At 70.7% G+C, this 273-nt stretch overlaps 1 protein-coding gene across 1 annotated transcript in view; it reads right to left on the bottom strand.

Annotated features, from left to right (window-relative positions):
* TBX4 (T-box 4) overlaps positions 1-58 on the bottom strand; it is a 25,706-nt gene extending 25,648 nt beyond the window's left edge. Inside the window, exon 1 of the mRNA XM_005858700.2 lies at positions 7-58. Coding sequence (XP_005858762.1) covers positions 7-58 — 52 coding nt within the window. The remainder of the gene's footprint in view (positions 1-6) is intronic.
* Positions 59-273: the final 215 nt, after the last annotated feature.

Here is a 273-nt window from a genome sequence, read left to right as displayed (position 1 = left end):
CTGGGCCCGGGGCCCGGAAGGCCTCCTCGCTCTCCGACAGGCCCTTATCCTGCAGCATCTCCTGCGGGCACAGCACACACCAGTCACATGCCCAGGTCCACACTGGCCAGAGGCCCGCAGCCCTCTCGAGCTGAGCGGGGTGGGGGTGGAGGGTCTTGGACAGGGTGGGGAGGCCGCCCTGGCGCACGTGAACCCCGCCCCCTCCTGAGCTGGGGGAGGGGGAATTTGCCAGGACAGGACCCTCGCCTCCTCCCTCTGGGTTCTGGGCCTGGG

This window comes from Myotis brandtii, unplaced genomic scaffold (assembly GCF_000412655.1).
Source record: "Myotis brandtii unplaced genomic scaffold, ASM41265v1 scaffold120, whole genome shotgun sequence".
NCBI lineage: Eukaryota > Metazoa > Chordata > Mammalia > Chiroptera > Vespertilionidae > Myotis > Myotis brandtii.
Note: the sequence above shows the minus strand (reverse complement) of the source record. Positions and strands in the feature narration are given on the sequence as shown.